Raw genomic sequence first — 21,221 nt, forward strand, 5'->3', positions numbered from 1 at the left:
GTGTTTAAAAAATAATACAGAAAACAAGAATGATAAAAATTTGGCTCCCGAATAAGCCAACGTTAAGCCATGCGAGTTCTGCTGGGATGTTGACCAGAGGAGGCTGCATGGCGACATCCCTCGCCAGCACAGCATCCCTGCACGCACGCGCTCTCCCCAGGGCTACGAGCGGCTGTCGGTGGAGATCGAACCTGCGATCCGAGGGCGGGCAGAGAGGCAGGCAGGCACTGCCCCAGAGAGATCCACAAGGCGGCAGGGGAAGCTGCGCATGCTCCTTCTGATAATCGCTTTTCGCGTCACCGGCCACTGTGTGGCGAGCGTCGCTCGCGAGGTACGGAGAGCTCTGGCTTGTGCACCACAGAGATAAGAATTGTAGAGAAGGCCATCATTAACGAGACGGAGAATTTCAGGGTTCGCACAAGGGAATGTCAGTGGGGTCGGAAGCGAGCTCTGGCCATAGAAATCAGTGGAGAAACAGGATTTTGTAGGAGGTGAAGCTGAGGTAAGAAGCAGGGCTGATTTTCCACTCAAGGCTGCCTAAAGCAAAACACCCTTCAGCTCAATCTTATTCATTTGCCTCCTCAAATCAGCCTGCCAGGCCAGCTCCAATATGCAGTCGCTTGCAAAAGCATTATGTTTTTAAAACTCTAATTACTAAAATAAATATATTTAACGATATATACAAGAAATCGGGACGTGAACAAGAAAGAGTATGAAGTTCTGACTTTTCTACATTGTTTGAGGAGAGCTTTAACTATATTAAAATTGTGGATTTCTCCATTGTTACAGGGAGAAAACATTTACAAATAACCCGGAAATTTATTCCTAATAAAATCCAGTTTTACAAATCCAGATCAATTTTAGAATGGAAATGCCAGTTAACTTCTTTGACTCCTGCGGCTTGCAGACTTGTGAGTTCCAATCCAGGAAGTTCTGCTTCTATATAGGAGTGCGTTTATCCTCAGGTGATAGTTCTATGACACAAAGCATATGTATTTCGGTGGTGTATTTTTTTTTAACCGTCTTAGAATCCCCAAGACCTCCAGTGCCGCTCTGCACTCAGAGGAGATCATAGATGCCGGGGTTCCTTTTTATTTCCGCCCCCGACCGGCAGTTGGACGCTATGGGAAGCGAAGGTGGGTGTCCTCAGACGTCACCGGAACTACAACTCCCATCATCCCTCATTATTGGCTATGCCGTCATGGGGCTTGCTGGGAGTTGTAGTCCTACGACTTCAACGGGTTACAAAAGCTATCCTTTCGGGAGACTCTTTCTCCGAGCGCGCTTCTTCAGGCCACCCGCGAGCCCCTTTCCGAATAAAGTCTCCGTAGGGGGACGCGGCTCTTTCCCTCCTTCGTGCCTTTTATTTATCTATTTATTTAGGCGCGACGTGCGTCGTGACGTTGAGACGTTCCGTCTTGTGTGTGTGTGTACGGGAGTCACGGGCTCCTGCGTGGGGGGGGGAGGCGGGGCCTGAGGAGATCTTGAGGAGGAAAAAGAACAGGGGTTGCTTGTGAGGGGTGGGGGTGGGGGAAAAGGTCTGCTCGAATAGGAGACGGGCACCGGGTTGGGGTGGTGGGGGCTCCTTGCGCGCTTCGTTCCCTTCCCCCTCCGGCCCCCGGGTAGCGCAGGGGAGAGTGAGGGGGGCCGCTGCCTCATTGGGCACTTCCACCTCCTCCCCCCGGCTTTTTCTGTGGGTCTGTTCCCCTCCCCCCGCATCGACGTGCTGCTTGCCCCCTTCCCTGCGGAGGGGGTGTTGCTGGGCCTGCTGTTCTCCCCCCCCTCACTGATACCCGGTGAGGGGTGAGAGTGGGTCTGGCCTCAGCTGAAAGCCAGGATCCTGGACCCCTCCGGTGTTCGAGGCCTGGAGCTGCCGGCTTCTGGGGGGGAGGGAACCCTTCGCCTCCCCCCCCCCCGCACTTCCTCGTCTCTGCCCCACAGGTAGGTAGTGTGCGCGCGCGCGCGTTCATGTCGCCTGCTCTGGTGTCTGAGGAGATGGGGAAAGGAGCCTCTTGCCCTTAGTGTAGGAGACCCCACCCCCCCCTTTGGAGCTCATAGCCATGCATGTAACCTATATTTATTATATATGATATATTAGCTTTATTTCTAGTGGGTCACTTTTCCTGGTTGCGGTTGTAATTGGCAAAGGCCAGGTACCGACTTCTATGGGGATTCGGGGTTTGGGAGGACCCTTGAGTTGTCATTGAGGAAGAAAGGGGAGGAGTAAATTGTGGTTTCTTTCTATGCCATCCTGTGTGTGTGTCTACTCAAATGTAAGTCCCGCTATCAAGAGTGTGGCTGGGATTTTGGCATGTGTGTGTGTTTCTTTGGAAAGGAGGTGAGGTTTGTGAGTTCTCTAGACCATAAGGCTTGGCGTAAGCATACTTATTTGGGAATAAGTCACACTGTGTGTACATTTATCTGAGAATGGAAAAAAGGTTTTTATATAGCATCCTTTTGCTCTGTTACCACACATGCACACAAAGACACTTCTCGAGCAGAGGAATCTGGTTTCAACTGCAGAGATGAGGAATGGAGAGAGAGGAAATAAGCAAGAATCCACAAGATACTTGCAAAAGAGCATCAGGTAAGAAGTAGGCCACAGTTTAACACTGTGGTTCAAAGAACAGGATGTCAGCACAGATTAGGGTTGATGTTAAAATGAGATATTGATTTACTAGAAGTATAAAACGGGGTTTTAATCCTGATTTGGGATTTTATGGAGGAGTTGGTGCAGTTTTGGTGGCCATGTTGGCTAGTCACAAATTTCAGTGTGTAGTTGTGGAGTGTAGTTAGAGGTTATGGTCAAGTTGAGTGACTTCTACTGACAAGGAATATTGGGTGAATGTGCTGTTTTTTATGTGTTGCGGCTTGTAACTTGTACTACCCTATTAATGTCATTTTACTTGAGTTCTTGATGTTGTGAATTTATGAGAATTGCCTATCAGGTATTTTCAAGAGGGAAAGTGAACAAAGAGCTCCTTTTGCCCTGAGTTGTGAAGTGTGGAAATACATGCAAGGAATTTATCTAGCTTCCGTTCTTACTTTGCAAACAAATTCTTCAGGGTTTGCCACAACATTGTTGGTTAGAAGATCAAAGCTGAAAGATGCTGACCACAACTTAGTGATATTTGTGTTTCATGCTTATTTTCTGTTGAATGGCTAAAAAGGCTAGTGGAAGTTCACTTTGGAATAATGAATTTTCATAGAATACTGTATCTGTGCTCTCTCTGCTCACAAATCCCCCTGGAATTCCCCCACATTAACCCTTTTCATTCCCACTCTATGCAACTGTTAAGCTCACTTTTCATTTTCCCAACCTCATTTCAGAAGTCACCTCTCCTATTCTGTAGCCTTGCTTTGAATGCCTGTTTTCACCTTCATCCCCATATCCATGCCTCCCTCTCTCTTTTTGTGCAACCCCTGCACACAGACCACCCCCATAGTAACCTCCTGTATCTTCCTCCTCCAAATACATTGCATCCACTAACCATCCTTTTCACCTTCCATCCAGTTATGATGAAGCCACCATCCCCTCCTGGGAGAGCCTTTTATTCCTCTGCTTTCATCTTCATCCCAACTCCCATGCCTCCCACTCCCTCTTTCTTTGCAACTTCCTCTGCACCCATTTTCAACTTCACCCCTTTTTCTTACCACCTCCTTCCTATTTTTTTCTAACTCTGCCTTGCACACAGACCACCCACCAATTCCATGCCTTCTCTTCTCTCCTATTCTGTAGCCTCTTTTGCACGTATACCCCATGCTGATATGCTACTACATTTTTAAGAGGAATAGAATTTTAAGAGCAAGTATGCTAGTTAGCTTGTGTTGATGGATGTTGTACATATATGGGTGTTTGCTTGTTAATAAAATATATCTTCTAAATTACTACATTGAATCTGTAACTTCATGGGACCAAACACATGAGAACAGAAATGCATTCTGTGAAGGTACTATTGAATATCTGAGGGCTCCACATTTTTATCTCTTTCACATGAGGCAGACCTGAGGGAGATGCTTAAAACAACCAATTTTCCCCTTTCAGTTTTCTCCCCTTCTTCCTGTACTCAAACAATGGCAGAAGTTTCAGTAAAGCAGGGATGTAAGAACAGTGAGGGTTGTTGTTGTTGTCTAAACCAATTTTAACAAGGAGAAATACAAGAGGTGGGTACAACACATAAGCTAATAACAAAAAGCTAACACAACAGAGCCTTCCCCAACTCTTTTCTCACTCTACTCAAACTCTATTTTCAACTGCCACTCCCCCCTTCAGTGCTGCAAATTTGTGACTATCAGTTGTAAATTTTAATTTAGGAACAAAATTCAGTTTCATGATCATAACAAGCTGAAAGATGTTGCTGTCAGGGCAGAAGCATATCGGATAAACAACTTAGCAATGTTTTTTGGGGGGAGGAAAAATAGTATTTTGATTCTTGCAATTCCTTGCCATGTTAACATTACAATATTAAAACATTACAAAAAGGGTTGTCATTCAGACTATTTTCAGCCCAAGTAAATGCTGATGCAGACTTCCTCTAGAAACTGTAAAATTGTGAAATGATTTAATTATCACCTTGGTAGAAAATGACACTTATAAAATAACTTGCAGAACACATTTAACTTGATGCCAAAAAGCAAAGAAGTGGTTAGCAACATAGCTGTAAAGTTTTTTGATGTAAAAAAAAGAGAGGTCTGTATAGCCAGAACCATTAAACCATTTATTAGAATCATAGAATCATAGAATCATAGAGTTGGAAGAGACCACAAGGGCCATCGAGTCCAACCCCCTGCCAAGCAGGAAACACCATCAGAGCACTCCTGACATATGGTTGTCAAGCCTCTGCTTAAAGACCTCCAAAGAAGGAGACTCCACCACACTCCTTGGCAGCAAATTCCACTGTCGAACAGCTCTTACTGTCAAGAAGTTCTTCCTAATGTTTAGGTGGAATCTTTTTTCTTGTAGTTTGGAACCATTGCTCTGTGTCCGCTTCTCTGGAGCAGCAGAAAACAACCTTTCTCCCTCCTCTATGTGACATCCTTTTATATATTTGAACATGGCTATCATATCACCCCTTAACCTCCTCTTCTCCAGGCTAAACATGCCCAGCTCCCTTAGCCGTTCCTCATAAGGCATCGTTTCCAGGCCTTTGACCATTTTGGTTGCCCTCCTTTGGACACGTTCCAGTTTGTCAGTGTCCTTCTTGAACTGTGGTGCCCAGAACTGGACACAATACTCCAGGTGAGGTCTGACCAGAGCAGAATACAGTGGCACTATTACTTCCCTTGATCTAGATGCTATACTCCTATTGATGCAGCCCAGAATTGCATTGGCTTTTTTAGCTGCCACGTCACACTGTTGGCTCATGTCAAGTTTGTGGTCAACCAAGACTCCTAGATCCTTTTCACATGTACTGCTCTCAAGCCAGGTGTCACCCATCTTGTATTTGTGCCTCTCATTTTTTCTTGCCCAAGTGCAATACTTTACATTTCTCCCTGCTAAAATTCATCTTGTTTGTTTTGGCCCAGTTCTCTAATCTGTCAAGGTTGTTTTGAAGTGTGATCCTGTCCTCTGGGGTGTTAGCCACCCCTCCCAGTTTGGTGTCATCTGCAAATTTGATCAGGATGCCCTTGAGTCCATCATCCAAGTCGCTGATAAAGATGTTGAATAAGACCGGGCCCAAGACAGAACCCTGTGGCACCCCACTAGTCACTCTTTTCCAGGATGAACATTATTGTTCCCACCCTCTTGTACTCTGCATAACTTGCTACATTGGTTGGTATGTGAACTGAGCTATGTTCAAGGTATTGTAATTGACAGATAAAGCCTTGAACTACTCAGGGCCAGGTTACCTGAAAGAGCTGTTTGATCTCTTAGCTAATCAACCTGAAACCCTATTGGTGGTAGTGGATCCTAAAGATTATTTTATGGCGGGGTGGAGAATCTGCAGTCCATGGACCTATTCTGGGCCACCAAGCCACTCAGTTTGGTCTTTGAGGCCATTTCAAGTGAACTCTGCCCAACTGTCCTACACATGATGTCATTATGATGTCAGGTGTGGGGTATGTAAGGGAATGGTTTGGCCAAAAGCACCTTGGCATACACTGCCAGCAACACCCCTATTTTACAATAGTTCCCAAGTTCCCAGCTACCAACTGGTTGTTGGGTGCTTGGTAGCTGCTGTACAGGGGGCTTTGCCAGCCCTGTGTTTGGTGCTCAGGTGTCAAGCCTAGAGCTTGCAAAGACGTTGGGCTAAGCTTCCGTTTTTGGCACTTGACAGTCATCTGCTATCATTATGAAATCAGATGATTTATAGATGGATTGTCCCTCCCTTCTGTCAGAGTTGACTTGCAGGAATGGAGGGTGATAAAGATATGGCCCATTCGGCCAAAAAGGTTCCTCACCATTTTTGAGTGATGAATTGGAAGGGGGCATTTTGTACGCTTGCTCCTGCCATTTGGAAGGCCCTTCCCTGTGCAATCTATCAGTTATCTGCTTGAAGCCACACCTTGTGCAGGCCTCTCCTGTCCCCTAAGGCTGGACTCTGTCTCTTTGTATCTCTGTTTCCTGTATGTTTATGATGTTTATGTTCTTGTGTTTTATTGTTGTTTTTATTGATTTTATGCTGTCTTTTATTGTATATATGTACTCTGCTTCAAATTTTTCTAACATTAAGCAGTCTATAATTTCCCCCCCAAATAAGATAAATAGTATGGGGCACTTTTTTCCTTACCTGTACCAAGAACAACTCTCAGTGATAATCTCCACACAGCCTTGCCAGCTAAATAGTGTTGGTGTTATGAAATTCTTGGCTTGCGAAGAGAGTAATACTTAAAATAAAATAAACAGTTTCAACTTAATGTGTGCAGTGCTGAAGACTACCCAAATCCATGAAAGTTTCTGCTTATCTTCAGTCTTAATTGTTTAGGCAGCAGACGGGTTTCAAAAGTGTTAGGAACAGAGGAATTTCGTAATTCAACACACATGTTCTTTCTGACCTTAAAATATCCAGATGTTTCTGTTGTTCATTTCAGCCCATTTTTTTAGTTTTTAAGATTTGTTTTTTGCAAGAGCAACCTGCAACACAATTTTGTAGTGTGGGGTGCTTCAGTACAGCATCACGGCATTCTCCCCTACCCACTCCAGTATATACATATGCAGTGCCAGTATTCTGTGGCTACCAAGCATATTCAGCCCCCATTGGGCTGTTCTGGAGATTAATTTCCTACTGATGGTTTCCCTTCTAAATATTTGTTTTTAATTTATGAAAACCTTGGGGTTCTTTCAAGCCTGGTGAAACCTCCTCCTCTGCATGGATAGTTCCAAAGGGCTGTCACTTAGCTAATTTTGATTGCTATTAGTCTGTACAAATGCAGTGTAGAGTGTGGACTATTTCTGTTCAGGGTTCCAGCCACACTATCCCATTCTCCTCTCTGCCTCCCACAGGTCCCCCATCTAACAGTCAGTATTCTGAGCGGAGGTGGCAGACACACCTTTGTGCTAAATCCCAGATACAGTAGAATCTTGGATTTCTGTGAACAGCTCTCACTTCTGTCCCTGGGGACACTTTAAAGTAGTGTATGTGTGTGAACAAGGAAGTGACCTATCAAGACAGTGAAATGGCCTTGTCTATCCATTTTATATCTGTGTCTTTCTCTGGCCATTGCACTCCCGCTGCCACATAGTTTATAGTTGTTGTTACAGATAGGTAGCCGTGTTGGTCTGCCATAGTCAAAACAAAATAAAAAAATTCCTTCCAGTAGCACCTTAAAGACCAACTAAGGTGCTAAGGGGATGCAGGTGGCGCTGTGGGTTAAAGCCTCAGCGCCTAGGGCTTGCCGATCGAAAGGTCGGCGGTTCGAATCCCTGCGGCGGGGTGCGCTCCCGCTGCTCGGTCCCAGCGCCTGCCAACCTAGCAGTTCGAAAGCACCTCCGGGTGCAAGTAGATAAATAGGGACCGCTTACCAGCGGGAAGGTAAACGGCGTTTCCATGTGCGGCTCTGGCTTGCCAGAGCAGCGATGTCACGCTGGCCACGTGACCCGGAAGTGTCTCCGGACAGCGCTGGCCCCTGGCCTCTTAAGTGAGATGGGCGCACAACCCCAGAGTCTGTCAAGACTGGCCCGTACGGGCAGGGGTACCTTTACCTTTACCTTTAAGTTAGTTCTTGGTATGAGCTTTCGTGTGCATGCACACTTCTTCAGATACACTGAAACAGAAGTCACCAGACCCTTCTATATAGTGAGAAGGTGGGGAGGGGTATTACTCAGAAGGGTGGTGGGATTGGGTGATTGGCAGATAGCTGTGATGAGCCTGTTGACGACTCTTAACGACTGCAATAGGTCTTACAGGAAAAAGCAAGGGGTGAGAAGGTGAAAAATGGCTTTGTCATGTATAATGAGATAAGAATCCAATGTCTTTGTTCAGACCAGGTCTCTCCATGGTTTTAAGTTTGGTAATAAGTTGCAATTCAGCAGCTTCTCTTTCCAGTCTATTTCTGAAATTCCTTTGTAATAGAACAGCTACTTTGAGATCTTGTATAGAATGTCCTGGGTTGTTGTTGTTTTTCATGACAGTCAGTCAGCATTTTGTGCCCAATGGATAGGTTTCAGAATTACCTGATCTGGTTTTCCAAATGGGAAACCACCAGTAGGAAATTAAGCTCCAAACTTGTGTTGCAGGTTGCTCTTGCAAAAACAAATGGTTTCCCATCTAGATAGATAGATAGATAGATAGATAGTACTCCTGCAATCTTCGGGGTTACCCAGTTTCTTCTAGTGCATGGGCAGTGGTGTTTCAGCTACTTTGTGTGAGTACAAAATACAGTGGTACCTCGGGTTAAGTACTTAATTAGTTCTGGAGGTCCATTCTTAACCTGAAACTGTTCTTAACCTGAAGCACCACTTTAGCTAATGGGGGCTTCTGCTGCTGCTGCGCCGCCGGAGCATGATTTCTGTTCTCATCCTGAAGCAAAGTTCTTAACTCGAGGTACTATTTCTGGGTTAGCGGAGTTTGTAACCTGAAGCGTATGTAACCTGAGGTACCACTGTACTTAAATATAGTTGATATGATTGGGAGAGAGATGGAGGTAGACAGAAACATACATATGCAAACCTGCTGAGAAAGTAAAATGTGGAGGTGCTGTTCCTGTACATGCATGTAGCAGCTTCTTTGAATTGTGGCTTTAGTTGGTTTGGATAGGAATACATATATAAAACCAGACATTCATTTGCATTGCAATCATCTATAACAGAAAGCTGTTGTTATTCTGCATTGGTGTCTGGAGGCGGTATTGGGCAGGATAAGGGCTAATAAATTGAAACTTAATCTAGACAAGACAAAGGGGTTGTGGAATAGGGGTTCATCATGTTCCAAATGGGACAGTACTCTCCTTGAAGAATCATGTTCACAGTTTGGGTGGGTTGTGTGCGTCTGAACTCTGCTTTGTACCTGGGTGCTCAAAGAACAGTTGTAGCCAGGAGTTCCTTTGTCCTGCTTAGCTGGTGTGACAACTGTGTCCATTTCTACGAGGTCGGACCTGGTCATGGTGACCATGTAGACATAGTTGCATCCAGATTGGATTATTGAAGCATGCTCTGCGTGGAGCTACCTTTCCAAAGTTTTTTGAAACTAGTTGGTCGAGAATGCTGGCTTATGGGATGATGTTACACCTGTCCTGCCAGGCTGCACTGACTACTGATTTGTTTCAAAGTATAAATTAAAGTGTTGGTGCCTTAAGACCAGGATACTGTGGACAGCCCCCTCCTGTATCTTTCTGCCCTCACCTTAAGATATTACTGAGATGCTCTTCTCTATGTCCCAACTGTAAGAACAGAAGGAAAGCCTGCCAGATCAGGCCAAAGGCCCGTCTAGTTCAGCACCTTGTCATGGTGAGCTGCCTTTGAGAAACCCACAAACAGGACCTAAGCACAAGAGCACTCTCCCCTTCTGTGGTTTTTGGCCACTGGTATTCCATAGCATAGGGACACGGGTGGCGCTGTGGGTTAAACCACTGAGCCTAGGACTTGCCGATCAGAAGGTCGGCGGTTTGAATCCCTGCGATGGGGTGAGCTCCCGTTGCTTGGTCGCTGCTCCTGCCAACCTAGCAGTTCGAAAGCACATCAAAGTGCAAGTAGATAAATAGGTACTGCTTCGGCAGGAAGGTAAACGGCATTTCTGTGTGCTGCTCTGTTTCGCCAGAAGTGGCTTAGTCATGCTGGCCACATGACCCGGAAGCTGTCTGCGGACAAACGCTGGCTCCCTCGGCCAATAAAGCGAGATGAGCGCCACAACCCCAGAGTCAGTCACGACTGGACATAATGGTCAGGGGTCCCTTTACCTTTTTATTCCATAGCATATTGCTTGTGACCACAGAGGTAAAGCATAGCCATTATGGCTAATAGCCGCTTATCTTCCATGAATTTGTACAATCCTCTTCTAAAGCCATCCAAGTTGGTGCCCAGCTACAGTATGATGCAGGCATAGTTGCTAGGGTCTAGATAAACATCCTTCTCTGCAGCTACACCTAAATTTTTTAACATTTGGGTGCTTCCCCCCTTTTTTTACAGTGTTTCACTATATGGCAAAAACCTTTTTGTTTAGGCAGGTATTGTTTTATCATTTGGCTAGATTAGTATTAATCTCTATTTTAGCTGCTACAACTTAGCTCTCTTTTAATTATATAAGTATTAATGTTTTAAAAAGAATTGTATTTCATTCTGGGTATTAATTGTTAGCTGCTCTGAATGGTGCATAGGCGCCACTAGGGTGGGAAATTTATGTTTTATTGTATTTGTAAAATGTATCTGCTTTTCACTACTAGTAGGCCCAAAGTGTGTACAATGTCAATAAAACAACAAAATTCATAATAATGTATCAATAAGACACACCAAGATAAACACAATCAGCATATGCATGTAACAGTGTAGTGACCTACAATGATGTTAACTGCACACTTCCTGATTTAAGTTCGACAAATGAGCAAGTCCAGAGGATACCTGTCTTCCATAGCGTTTCATTTTATTGTTGAATCAATTTGATTTTGGGTAAATCTTAACTTGGTCTTCTAATGTTGGTGGACACTGAATTTTCAACAAATCCTGTGAATTGTCTATTTCAGGCATTGATGGCATGTGATGGATTGTTAGTACTGATTAGTTTTCTTGAATTTATTTTTTCTGCTGGTTCTGATTTTAATTTTTATGGATGCATGCTTTTAGTATTCTATGGATTTGCTCACTTTTCCTATGGTTTTAAACTTCAGTTTTTTATATTCATACATATAGTCACTCAGGTTATTTTGAGAAAGGTGACTAAAATGTAATAAACAATATATAATCATTATGATAACACAGTTGTAAGTGGGCTTCAGCTTTTTACTTCTCTAGTGGAGAGTAGCATTTACTTCACAAATATATTTCATCTTTATTAAAGTTTACCACCTCTGTTGGCCCCCCACCTTGTGATCCCTAAAACAACAACAGCTTTATTGTGTCAGTACAGCCAACATAATGCTTCTCTGCTGCATGGTAATTTGGAGGTCTGAGAAAGGGACTGTGGTTTGCAGAGCTATAATGATACAGCAAAAGCTACAACATTGCATTGTTGGCTATTCATGAACAGTAGTCAAGTAATTCCTATAGTAGTCTTCACCCATACTTCTTCATGAAGAAGCTGATGGGAAAGGATGTGGCTGACCTGTAACTAATTTCCAGTGGCTTATTATATTTAACATTTGGGACATGGCAATCTTCTTTTTTTATGCCTGTAATCATAGTCCTTTCTGAACTGTTTATTCTCTTCATTGCTGTAATTTATGTGTTTGTTTTTCATATAGGCAATAGAAGGGTTCTAATGGGAGAACCATTCTTCTGAAGTAAAGGTTTGCTGGCTGGCTGCAGCTATGGGTGAGTTCTTGGGTTCAACTCAATTTAGCTCAAGCACATCAGCCTTGTGTTCATAATGCAAACCATCATTGAAAACAGGACATTTTTGCAAGTGTATATTAAAATTTGGAAATCTATGTTAACAACATATGTTAGAATACAAAGTAGTTCTTGAGACATTAGACAGTCTGAATATAAATGAGTTAATAAAATGTATAATCAGAACAATCTTCAGATCCTACTTATTTTATTGGAGGTATTAAAAATAATAAACCTTGTTTTCAAAGGCATTTTATGAATAGTGGGTACAGATAGTTCTTTTTTCCTCCCTAAACAGATGAGCAGCAAGCTTTGAAGTCAATCATGCAGGATTTGGCAGTCCTTCATAAGGCAAGTCGCCCTCCATTGCCTCTACAAGAAACAGGGAAAGCAAAATCATCTTCACCGAAAAAACAGGTAATCCTGTAATGTGTTTGTCTTACAATGAAGAATGTGTTTCTGCATTTGATGTGAGTGATTTCCACTTGCTGGGAATGTTCCACCTTGTGGTGTACATATTTTTGAAATTATGAGGTAAATGAAAGGGATATAGTGTTGCAGAACAGATCTTAAACAGATGTGTCCTGTGTACCAGAGTAATGCATATCCCAAATTCCCACTTCCCAATAGTTTTTCTTCCATTGCCAAAGAATGTTGCTTCAAGTGTGTGAGAATATTTGTTGGCCGTCTGCAATCCAGGGAGGAATATTCACAAATAATATTTGTTCCCAGCTTTGTTTTCTAGTATGTGTGTAATTCTTTTACAGAATGATGTCCGAGTCAAATTTGAACACCGAGGAGAGAAAAGGTAAAAAAAGATATTCCACAAGTTTCCAGAATCCATTCTGAATGTTACATCCAGTTGATGACCCTCGGCAGATGGAAGGCTCTTTGATCCAGTGGAATGGGAATTGAGGCAATATTTAACAATTCCCCCTAGAATTCCCACATCTGCTGCAAAGGGTTACTGGACCGTTCAGAACAGTATGGACTATAGAATGGGGGGGGGTGTGCAAAAGGAAAATGACTCTTTAATGGTTACTGTGATCCCTGATTCACTGGCTAAAAATTCCACTGAATCAAATTGTCTTCTGTCAGTGAAGGAAAACCAATTAGATGCAACCCATAATATTTTGTAGCTTTATGGAGTATTGGCAAAGCTTGATAGAGAATAGAGAGATGCCTATCCAACGTCAGTGTTTAGAAAAGAGAAACTTAAGAAATGTGCTAAAAATGCATGTATATGTGTGAAATATATATGTTGCTATCTTTTGCTCCTAGAATAGAATAAGGAGCAATATATCTTAATAAAATCATTTATTTTTACACATGCACACACTATAATACTCCTGCACTGCAGGGGGTTGGACTAAATGACCCTTGGGTCCCTTCAAACTCTACAATTCTATAATTCTAATTACACATGCAAAGTAAGCTCAATTATGGCATCCAGCTGCTCCTGAATCCCAAAGAAAATGGGGGAGCCTTCATGCACCTGCATCATGGTTTGTGATGGTCAGCTAGTTTCCATTTCTGCTGAGTAAATTACTAATGCTCAGAGAGATCAAACCTGGAAAATGATCTAGCTTCTGTTCTTGTGCTAAAAACTGACTTCAGGTTATTTTGGTGAACAAATTTATTCTGTGTTAGTATTTCACCTCAAATGACTGCACAGCACATATTTCAAATCCTTAAGATAGTTTGCCTTTGGCATAGGAATTAATTTCCTAGAAACTCTTGGCCTAGTTGATGTATCGCAATTAGGAGAGTTTTACTTTAATGAGGTATTGACTCACATAGTTTAAGCCTGCTGCAGATCTTAAATAAATCATTTCTAAGCATGGCTTTCTAACTTTAGAAAATCTTATAATGGCTCATAAAATCTATCTTCGGAAGCTGATTAGCTTGTTAATTCACTGTGCAAGTTGCAAGTTGACTACTACTTTTTCAGCTGCAGTAATTATTTGGTGTAAGGTGGGTTGAAACAGTATTCCAGAATAGTGCAATAGTTTACCCAGCAGCAATCATGTACATTCAATGATTCACCTTACTGAATGTGGGGTTATTAATTTGGGTGCTGTTTTTGTCTTTTCAGTAAATGCACTTTTTAATAATTTGATTTTTAAGAGAGAGTGTGACACCTTATGAAAACATGCTTTTCTCCCCCTGCCCCCCCCCCAGTATGTCACTATTCCATGAACAAAAATTTAACTTTCATCATTGTCATCATTAGCTACTTGTTTTCATGTCGGTGGATTTTCCCCCAACTTGTATTACAGAATTCTACAGTTTCCTAGACCTGTCAAGCTAGAAGATATTGCATCAAAAGCTAAAGTTGCCTTTGGACAGTCAATGAATTTGCATTACAGCAATAATGAGGTAAAAGAATGGTTCTTGAATAGTAGTTGTTTGTGTTATTCCTTAATCACATCAGCTGTGAGTAGGTTGCATTGTGACCTTGTTCTGTGTGTATACTTTTCTGCCTGTAGCTGGTGATCCCATTAGCTACACAGGATGACCTGGACAAAGCGGTACAGCTTCTTGATCGAAGTGTTCATATGAAGAGTCTCAAGATATTGCTTGTTGCCCATGGAAACACACAGGTCTGTACATGTTATTTATACAGATGTGTGTGTGTGTATTCAGATATCACATGACACAAGTGAACTTTCTGTGTTTAAAATTACTCTTTGGGGCATGTCCACATGAATCGAAAACCATTGGTCTGTTTTGAACTAGCTTTGTTTGTGTGTTATGTGCTCAGGTGAAGAAATCCAGATGGCTGATTTTCTGAAGCTCTGTTCAGGTGTTCATTATGAGGATTAACTTAACACATGGGGATTAGAGAGCACCACCCGAGCTCCACCCTCTTAGGTCACACTCAAGAAGGTTCCCTGAGGTCCTAGCATTCCAAAATATGTGAAAGCCTCCATGAGTAAAGGAGGCTTCATTAATGCAGATAGTTGCACTTGAACCCATGGAGGGCAGCAGGGAAGATGCAGAGCTAGTGTGCTCATTCATGGACGCTCCCCTCCTCACATTTGAATGCCTGAACAGAGACGAGAGTCTATGGAGGGCATGAATTGCTGTGGCAACACTGGATTATGCAGCACACTACTGCTTTTACAAGTTGCAGACTTTTGCTTCCTACTACTTGCCTCACCAAAGCAGTGGGAAGGGGTGATGTAGGCATGACCTACGTCAATTCAAAGACTGCTAGCGACTGTATTTTTTTTATCTGTTAGTGCTGATAGCTGCCATTGTGTGAAAGATGGATGCAAAAGTATTTTTTCATGGACTAGAACAGGCATTGGCAAACTCGGCTCTCCAGATGTTTTGGGACTACAACTCCCATCATCCAAAGCTAACTGGACCAGTGGTCAGGGATGATGGGAGCTGTAGTCCCAAAACATCTGGAGGGACAAGTTTGCCTATGCCTGGGCTAGAATGATGACAAAAGTAGAATATTACTGACAGAAATAGAATATTTCTTCCCAGTTTTAAAATACTCTGGTTTACATATTTTAAATCATTTAATTCCTTTGTTTTTGTAACTGGCTTTTTGAAATTGTGGTCCAAAAAGAGCTGCTAAGGTTGTGTAAGCACGGCAGCAAATAGCACCTGTCCTCCTTAACAGTCCATTCACTGAAAAATTACAAGAGTGGGAGGATTTCTTATTTTTTTTTAAGGGATAAATAAACTGCTCCATGCTTTCACCTTCAGAGTAATACTGAGCCTCTGCCATCGCTGGAAGATTTGGATAATACAGTTTTCAGAGTGACTGAGAGGAAAAACAGGCTTTCTGTAATAGGTAAGCAAACTTCATATTCCTACAGTTTTGACTTGGTTGGGTGATGAGTGGAGGGAATCAATATCTCTCAGTCTAATATACTTCACAGAATTGATGTGAGAATTAAATTGAGGTCAAATTTGGAGATACAAATGTAATAAATAAAAAGGTAAGTACCTATGTGTGGGTGAGAGAGAGGAGACCAGCGCATTGAGTCCTAGCGCAATGTGACTTTTGCGCCCCTCTTCCCTCCCCAAATCCTGGTTGGGAGGGTCAGGAGAACCCCCAGAACAGCAGAGGACAGAGGAAATCATTCTGTCTGGCAAGCCGAAATACTTGTGCTGGCAGAACAATCACTTAAGTGTGGCATTGAACCCCATCCCTTAGAATTTATCTTCCCACCAAGAGATAGTCAAACCTTATTTCTTTTGTGTGCCTTGCAGCATCTGTGGGTGTTCAAATAAATGTCACATGCTTTGATACTAAAATCATAAAAGTAGATGATTCTTGCTGGTAAAAGGATTTTTATAATTTACTGACATATTTTAAAAAATCAACAGGTTATTATAGTCGCGACAGAAGCTCTCCCCCTCCAGGATACATTCCAGATGAGCTGCACCAGGTGGCCCGGAATGGCTCATTCACCAGTATAAACAGTGAGGGCGAGTTCATTCCAGAAAGCATGGATCAGGTGAGTGTTTTCTTTCATTTTCCCTTTAGGGGCTACTGCATTAAGGGGCTTCTGCATTTCCTTTAAAAGGAGCTACTGCATTAAGGTTTTGCTGTTTAAGATCATTTGTTACCTTCTTTGTTATCCTGACCTAATGGCTAACAGTGGACCATGGTGTAAAGGCCAGGGGAGATGCAGCTCTCCCAAAGGCAACTCTTGGTACAATTATGTATGCTATGATCCTTCAGGCTTAGCTAAGCAGTGTTGCAAGTGGCAGAAAGGGAAGGAAAAACCTCCCTCCTTTTCTTCCTTCATGCCCCTGATTCTGCTATTGGTACTGCTTGCAAGGTAAGTGAATGGGGGGATATGTTTTTTGGGAGGGTTTCAGGGAGCGATGTGGGTTGGTGAATATTTACACAGGGACATTTTTCTGAATTACCAGATTTATTCAGAAAAATGGAATAAGATTTTTCTCATTCCCATCCCCTGAAGATCTCTGATAATTTACCAATAAATCTGAGGTGAGCTTGAGAAAATGTGCTCATCTCTAACACCAACGCTTAATTATGCCCAGAAATGAACTGGTAGCCAGTGTATCTCCTTAAACACTGGATTAAGGTGTTCCTAGTATCCAAATTTGTGCTTGGCTAGTGTCTACTTAGCTCATCATGGAGCTACTTGGTTACTAACAGAAGTTTCTGAGACATCTTCAAAGGTAGCACTATGTATAATGTGTTACAGTAAGCAATCCAGAATGTTAGGAGCCTGGACAACCGTAGTCTGTGTTTCCCTAGCTTGTTGCATGTTGCCTATGTATGTTACACCCTTGTAGTGATAGTTCTTCAAACTTTCTTGTACTTTTGTTTCCAGATGCTGGATCCGTTATCACTGAGCAGTCCTGAAAATTCTGGCTCAGGAAGCTGCCCTTCGCTTGACAGCCCTTTAGATGGGTAAGAACAACATAATCTGCACTTCTTTCTGCTGTGATCTTTAAAACAACGAGGTAACAGAATTCAGGTAGTGCTTTACACAAGGATGTAATAGTTCAGTGTTTCTACTTATAGGGACAACTACCCAAAGTCCCGGATGCCAAGAGCCCAGAGCTACCCAGATAATCACCAAGAGTTTTCTGGTAGGTAAAACAAATGTGTACAGTTTCCGATGCTATCCTTACAAGATCTTCTACTGTAACTTCATTGTGTGTCTGGATGTATGCATAAAGTTTAACCTAATAACGTTTTATTTGTCTTTGAGGCTGTTGTAACAATGTCAAAAGTATGAAAAGTAGAAACAACCGTATGTTCATACAAAAATGTTTACTATTTTTTGAAACGCTAGTAAATCAGTATATCAGTGGAGATGAAGCATGCACTTATAAGCCGCAAAAAATCAGTGAGGCAGAGCATAGCTATCACGGCTAATAACTATTAATAGCCTTAACTTCTATGAATTTGTCTAAACCTCTTTTAAAACCATCCAAGTTGGTGGTCATCCTGTGGGAGTGAGTTCCATAGGTTAACTATGTGCTGTGTAAAGAAGTACTTTCTTTTATCTGTCCTTGATCTTTCAACATTCAGCTTTGTTGGGTGTCCTTGTGCTATGATAGCAGGAGAAAAACTTTGTTCTGTCCATTTTCTCTATGCCATGCATAACTTTACAAACTTCTGTTGTGTCACCTCCTACTCGTCTTTTCTCTAAACCAAAAAGCTCCAAATAATGCAGCCTTTCCTTACAGGGGAATTACTCTGTCCCCTTGATTATTTTGGTTGATAATTTGACTAACTCACTTAACTTTTTCATCCAAACCCAAAATAGCCTAATTGAGAACAGGAACTTAATTGTTTTTTCCCTTTAGATTATGATCTTCCTATATTTGAGAAGTTTGGCAAAGGTGGAACTTACCCTCGAAGGTATCATATTTCATACCACCATCAAGACTACAATGATGGTAAGTTTGTGGGCCCCTTAACACTTTCATAAAAGCTTTCCCCCCACAAAACCATAATGCACTTTCCTATCCAGAAGGGAGGCGATTTTAATCTTCAGTTGTGTGTGCTCTGCAATACAAAAAGGTATTTCTTGGCTGGTCTCCTTTCCAAGTTTGAAATGTTCCTTAATTCTTGATCTGTTGTATGCAACCATAACAATGTGTGATGGATTTAGGAACATAATTAATTTTCATGAGTTTTCTGGATGGCCTAGAGGCAGAAATCACTGTTTGAAAGAAAAAGGAACCTAAATGTAGGATTGCTGCTTTAGGAACATAGGAAGCTGCCTTGTACTAAGTCAAACCCTTGGTGCAGCTATCTCAGTGTTGTCTACCCTGACTGTGCACTGTTCTCCAGGGTTTCAAACTAAGCTCTCTCTCAGCCTTGCGTGAAGATGCCAGGGATTGAACATGATGTCCTTCTGCATATAAAGCAGATGCTCTACAACTTGGCCACTTTCATATTATGTGCGTGTTAGTAAACCCCTTTGAATTAGGTGGAATTTATTTCCAAATTAACTTCCATTGGCTTCCAGCATAACAAATACAAATATTACACAGAGGCAGCTGAGTCATGTTTCTTGCCGATGACTTAATTGTGGATTCTGCTGTTTAAATAACTATGGGAAATTTTCCGTTGTTTCTTGTTACCCACGGCCATTATCGTATCTGAATCTCATTACAATTACTCCCAGTTTTAATAAAGGTAACAGTGTACTATATTTTACTGCACTGTACTATATTTTTAAAGCAATAGTTGCCTTTCCACAAAAGAAGTTCTCTCTTTGCAGAAAGGGCTGAGATCCTGCGGAGTCTTGCCCTGGAGGAAAGAAGGGAGAGAGGGGAAGGCAGTATTTGCAAATTTTCCACTGCAGCCCCCAGCACCACCCCAAGTTCTATTCCGGAATGGCCCTCAACCCTTCGGAACAGCTTATCAGGGGGCTGCAAGGGGAAGGAATGTGTGGAAACTACCTTCATCTGGCAGGAGTGTCTCATGAGGAGAGATCTATTTCCTCGTTGTCACAGAGGAGCATAGGGCGCTGTCTTATCCCAAATCAGACCTTTGGTCCATCTAGTGAAGGGATGTTTACCCCAGTGGTTGCCAGTCTTTTTTGAGACGGCAACCCACGTCAAAATTGACTTGGTATGGTGCCCATTGATTTATTATCACATGAATTTAGGACCTTAGGTCCTCATGCATTTTAACTACAAGTTTGCCAGTTTTATAGCCATTACTTGAGGTATCCAGGCAAAAATTTCCATAACACTTTTGAGCCACCAGAAGACGGTTTGCAAATGCTGTAATGCAAAATTTACTCTTTACCATGTTCAGTTACAAGTTTCAACACAGCATTATAATAAAAGTTGTAAGAGGTATTCATCCTACCAATGAAGAATTATAAGCAGTACTTATTTTGGGCTTACTTATAACGCCCTTGGCCAACTTGTACAAGCCTTGTGCCCCACTTGCAGGTTGGAACCCACTGGCTGAGAAACACTTGCCTACTGACAGGCAGGGAATCACCAGGGTTTTAGATAGGAGACATTTTCCTGTACATGCCATCAGAGATTGAATCTGGGACTGCCTGCCACTGAGCTGTGGCCTTTCCCCAAGTTAAGTTCCTCCTTCCACACAGAAAAAGTTGTGTTAAGAGTTGGATCCGAGTCTGCTGAATGTGTACAATCTTCCAAGAGATGGTGCTAGATCTGTTTCCTTTAGAAGGTATTTCCTTATTCCTCATTCATCCTATGCACTTTTCTTTATTTCTTTTTTAATCTAAAGGTAGCATGCTCTGTTCATTTGTGATTGCCATTGAGGTAGAAAAGCGTGGCTCTAGTCTATCCAGCATTCAGTTACTGTCCTTTGCTTCCAATGGAATGTACAAATGGAAATAATGTTTCATGGTCCTGTATTGTAGGTTTCTTTGTTCATTTCTGCAGGCCGTAAAACTTTTCCACGAGCTAGGAGAACCCAAGGAAACAGCTTACGATCCCCAGTTAGCTTCAGCCCAACTGATCACTCATTGAGTACAAGCAGTGGGAGCAGTGTTTTCACTCCAGAATATGAAGATGGGCGGATGCGAAGAAGAGGAAGTGACATAGACAATCCTACTTTGACAGTCATGGATATCAGTCCGCCTAGCCGCTGTAAGGAAAAAAGCTGCATATAATGCCATGTGACAGACAAGTCCAGTAAAAATAAGGTAACTTTAAAATGATTGCAAAAGGAATTGTTTTTGAGAGAACAATCAGACTAGCAAAACAACAAACAACCCCATACCAAAATATATATAGCGCAATACAAAACAGATTTCTTTTTCCATTCCCAGTTGCTGGACATGACTGAAAAGTAATAGTCACCTGACAGTGTAATATTTTGGAATCTTTGGGGTCAAATGGGTCCCTTTTTTTGTAAATTTGTTATTAAAACCTATTAACACCGAAGCTTGAAAAACAAAAACCTCTGGAACTTATTTTGTAAATTTCCTTTTTCTAAATCATCAGTAAAATCCATTGATGGCAGTCACTGTCATGATCTTCTGGCATCTGGGCCAACACTTCGTTTCAGCATAAGACTCAATCCAGTATGGTTCCTCCATGCTAATAACAGCCAGTGTACGTGGAAATGAATACGGTACCCCAAATGCTTGACAGATTTTCTACCCCATAGAAGTGCTGGACTGAACACAATTTTGTGCCATCACATAGAGGATACTCTCCTAGAGGTGGTGATATCTGATTTGGGGTGAGCCCAAGCTTAGCTTATTCAGTTCTCTATCCCTATAGGTAAAGGTAAAGGGACCCCTGACCATTAGGTTCAGTTGTGGCCAACTCTGGTGTTACAACGCTCATC

The 21,221-nt window shown here is 42.3% G+C and overlaps 1 protein-coding gene across 2 annotated transcripts in view; it reads left to right on the top strand.

The window, feature by feature from the left end:
• The first annotated feature begins 1,135 nt into the window (after positions 1–1,135).
• The window catches only part of MAP3K2 (mitogen-activated protein kinase kinase kinase 2), a 39,268-nt gene continuing 19,182 nt past the window's right edge, over positions 1,136–21,221 (top strand). The window contains exons 1-12 of one of the 2 annotated variants that reach the window (XM_079974284.1): positions 1,136–1,941; positions 11,833–11,902; positions 12,219–12,337; positions 12,688–12,728; positions 14,200–14,299; positions 14,410–14,523; positions 15,644–15,731; positions 16,271–16,401; positions 17,251–17,330; positions 17,445–17,512; positions 18,236–18,328; positions 20,309–20,515. In XM_079974284.1, coding sequence (XP_079830410.1) covers positions 11,899–11,902; positions 12,219–12,337; positions 12,688–12,728; positions 14,200–14,299; positions 14,410–14,523; positions 15,644–15,731; positions 16,271–16,401; positions 17,251–17,330; positions 17,445–17,512; positions 18,236–18,328; positions 20,309–20,515 — 1,045 coding nt within the window. In that variant the 5' untranslated portion in view covers positions 1,136–1,941; positions 11,833–11,898. Of the gene's footprint in view, positions 1,942–9,705; positions 9,887–11,832; positions 11,903–12,218; positions 12,338–12,687; positions 12,729–14,199; positions 14,300–14,409; positions 14,524–15,643; positions 15,732–16,270; positions 16,402–17,250; positions 17,331–17,444; positions 17,513–18,235; positions 18,329–20,308; positions 20,516–21,221 lie in introns of those variants that run through there. The other variant, XM_079974285.1, reaches the window with a different exon arrangement.

Source organism: Podarcis cretensis (assembly GCF_951804945.1).
Source record: "Podarcis cretensis genome assembly, chromosome: 1".
Classification (NCBI taxonomy): Eukaryota; Metazoa; Chordata; class Lepidosauria; order Squamata; family Lacertidae; genus Podarcis; species Podarcis cretensis.